The following is a 2,037-nucleotide window of genomic DNA, read 5'->3' on the forward strand; positions in this document are numbered from 1 at the left end:
GAAGGCGGGTTGGGCCGGGCAGGGCCCGGAGGATGGGGAGCGGCTCCCCCTAAACTCCCATTGTGCCTTTCAGCCTGAATTTTAAGGACCCCGAGGCGGTGAGGGCTCTGACGTGTACCCTGCTGAAGGAGGATTTCGGGCTGACGATCGACATCCCCGTGGAAAGGCTCATCCCGACGGTCCCGTTGAGGCTGAACTACATCCACTGGGTGGAGGATCTCATCGGTCACCAGGATGCGGACAAGCAAGCCCTGAGGAGAGGCATTGACATAGGTACTTGGCGAAACGAGGTGTTTAATTCGGTGCTTACCATCAGGGAAACTGTCTGACTCCATCACCTTCCCTATGAAGACAGACTGAGAAAGTTGGGGCTGTTCAGCCTGGAGAAGAGAAGGTTGTGTGGAGACCTCATAGAACCTTCCCAGGATCTGAAGGGGCTCCAGGGAGTCTGTGTGAGTATAGGAACTACAAGGACAAGGAGTAATGGGCATGAATTGAAAGAGAGGAAATTTGAATTAAATATGAGGAAGAAGTTTTTTCTCATGAGGGTGGTAAGACACAGGCACAGGTTGCCCAGGGAGGTTGTGGCTGCCCCAGCCCTGGCAGTGTTCAGAGCCTGGTTGGATAAAGCCTTGAGCAACCTGCTCTGGTGGGAGGTGTCTCTGCCCAGGGCATGGGATGACTAGACGACCTTTAAGGTCCCAGGAAATTTGAATTAAATATGAGGAAGAAGTTTTTTCTCATGAGGGTGGTAAGACACAGGCACAGGTTGCCCAGGGAGGTTGTGGCTGCCCCAGCCCTGGCAGTGTTCAGAGCCTGGTTGGATAAAGCCTTGAGCAACCTGCTCTGGTGGGAGGTGTCTCTGCCCAGGGCATGGGATGACTAGACGACCTTTAAGGTCCCTTTCAACCCCTTAACATTCTGTGATAGAGTTTGTTACACATCCACAGAGAAATGTGAAGTTTGAGAAACAGGAAAACCTGAACTGTGCCTGCAGTGGCGAAGTGGAAAATCTGAGCTCCACTGGTGTTCCCTCTGCCTTCTGTATGGGCAGGATTTCTCTGCACAAATGCAAGAATGGCCATGGCAGGCAATTATTTAGCTTTTTGTGGCCTTGAACTCCCTTGACTGTAGCTTTGTGTGATGTACAAAAGCTGTGCAGGCAAAAGTATAATTCTAAAGGAATTTAAAGCAAAAAAAAAAAAGATGGTGTTTCCTTTTTCTAACTTGTGAATTATGTTTTGGTAGCAATCTATTAATTTTGCTTCTGGGTGTCTGCACAAGAGTTTGTGAGTTGTGGCAATATTTTCTAGGGTTTCTTTTAATAAAAGATAATCTGTTGTTACAGGTGTATTTGATAGATGAATGATTTGTCCTTTTTAAGCTTTTGATTTTAATTTTAAATATTTTTCTATGTAGCTCTGTTTTCATGAGCTAAATTGTAAAAGAGGCTTAATTAGAAACCAGGCCAAATGCTAGCAAAGCGTTTTTTTAGAATCATAGAATTTTAGGGGTTGGAATGGACTTTAGAGATCATCTAGTCCCAACCCCCTGCCCTGGGCAGGGACACCTCCCACCAGAGCAGGTTGCTCAAGGCTTTATCCAACCAGGCTCTGAACACTGCCAGGGCTGGGGCAGCCACAACCTCCCTGGGCAACCTGTGCCTGTGTCTTACCACCCTCATGAGAAAAAACTTCTTCCTCATATTTAATTCAAATTTCCTCTCTTTCAATTCATGCCCATTACTCCTTGTCCTTTCACTGTAGTTCCTAACCAAGAGTCCCTCTCCAGCTTCCCTGTAGCCCCTTCACATCCTGTTCAAGCTTCTCTTCTCCAGTCTGAACAGCATTTGCTGACATGATTTTTTAAATGGAATTTTTTGTCCAAAATTTACCGAGTTGTATTTTTAGCTGGAGTTGTCACCTAGGTATGCCATAATTATTTTGTGCTAGCATCTCTTCCTTTGTTACCAAGTTTTTCTCTGTCTTTGTAGATATCTTAATTGACACTTCTGTTTCTTTGATAGTTTTGGACACT

General features: G+C 46.0%; 1 protein-coding gene across 1 annotated transcript in view; it reads left to right on the forward strand.

Annotated features, from left to right (window-relative positions):
• Nucleotides 1–73: 73 nt before the first annotated feature.
• The window catches only part of METTL16 (methyltransferase like 16), a gene marked incomplete at its 5' end in the record, with an annotated part of 12,425 nt that continues 10,461 nt past the window's right edge, over nt 74–2,037 (forward strand). The window contains one exon of the mRNA XM_009070728.1: nt 74–273. Within this exon, the coding sequence (XP_009068976.1) occupies nt 74–273 (200 nt within the window). The remainder of the gene's footprint in view (nt 274–2,037) is intronic.

This window comes from Acanthisitta chloris, unplaced genomic scaffold (assembly GCF_000695815.1).
Source record: "Acanthisitta chloris isolate BGI_N310 unplaced genomic scaffold, ASM69581v1 scaffold34212, whole genome shotgun sequence".
In the NCBI taxonomy this organism is placed as follows: Eukaryota; Metazoa; Chordata; class Aves; order Passeriformes; family Acanthisittidae; genus Acanthisitta; species Acanthisitta chloris.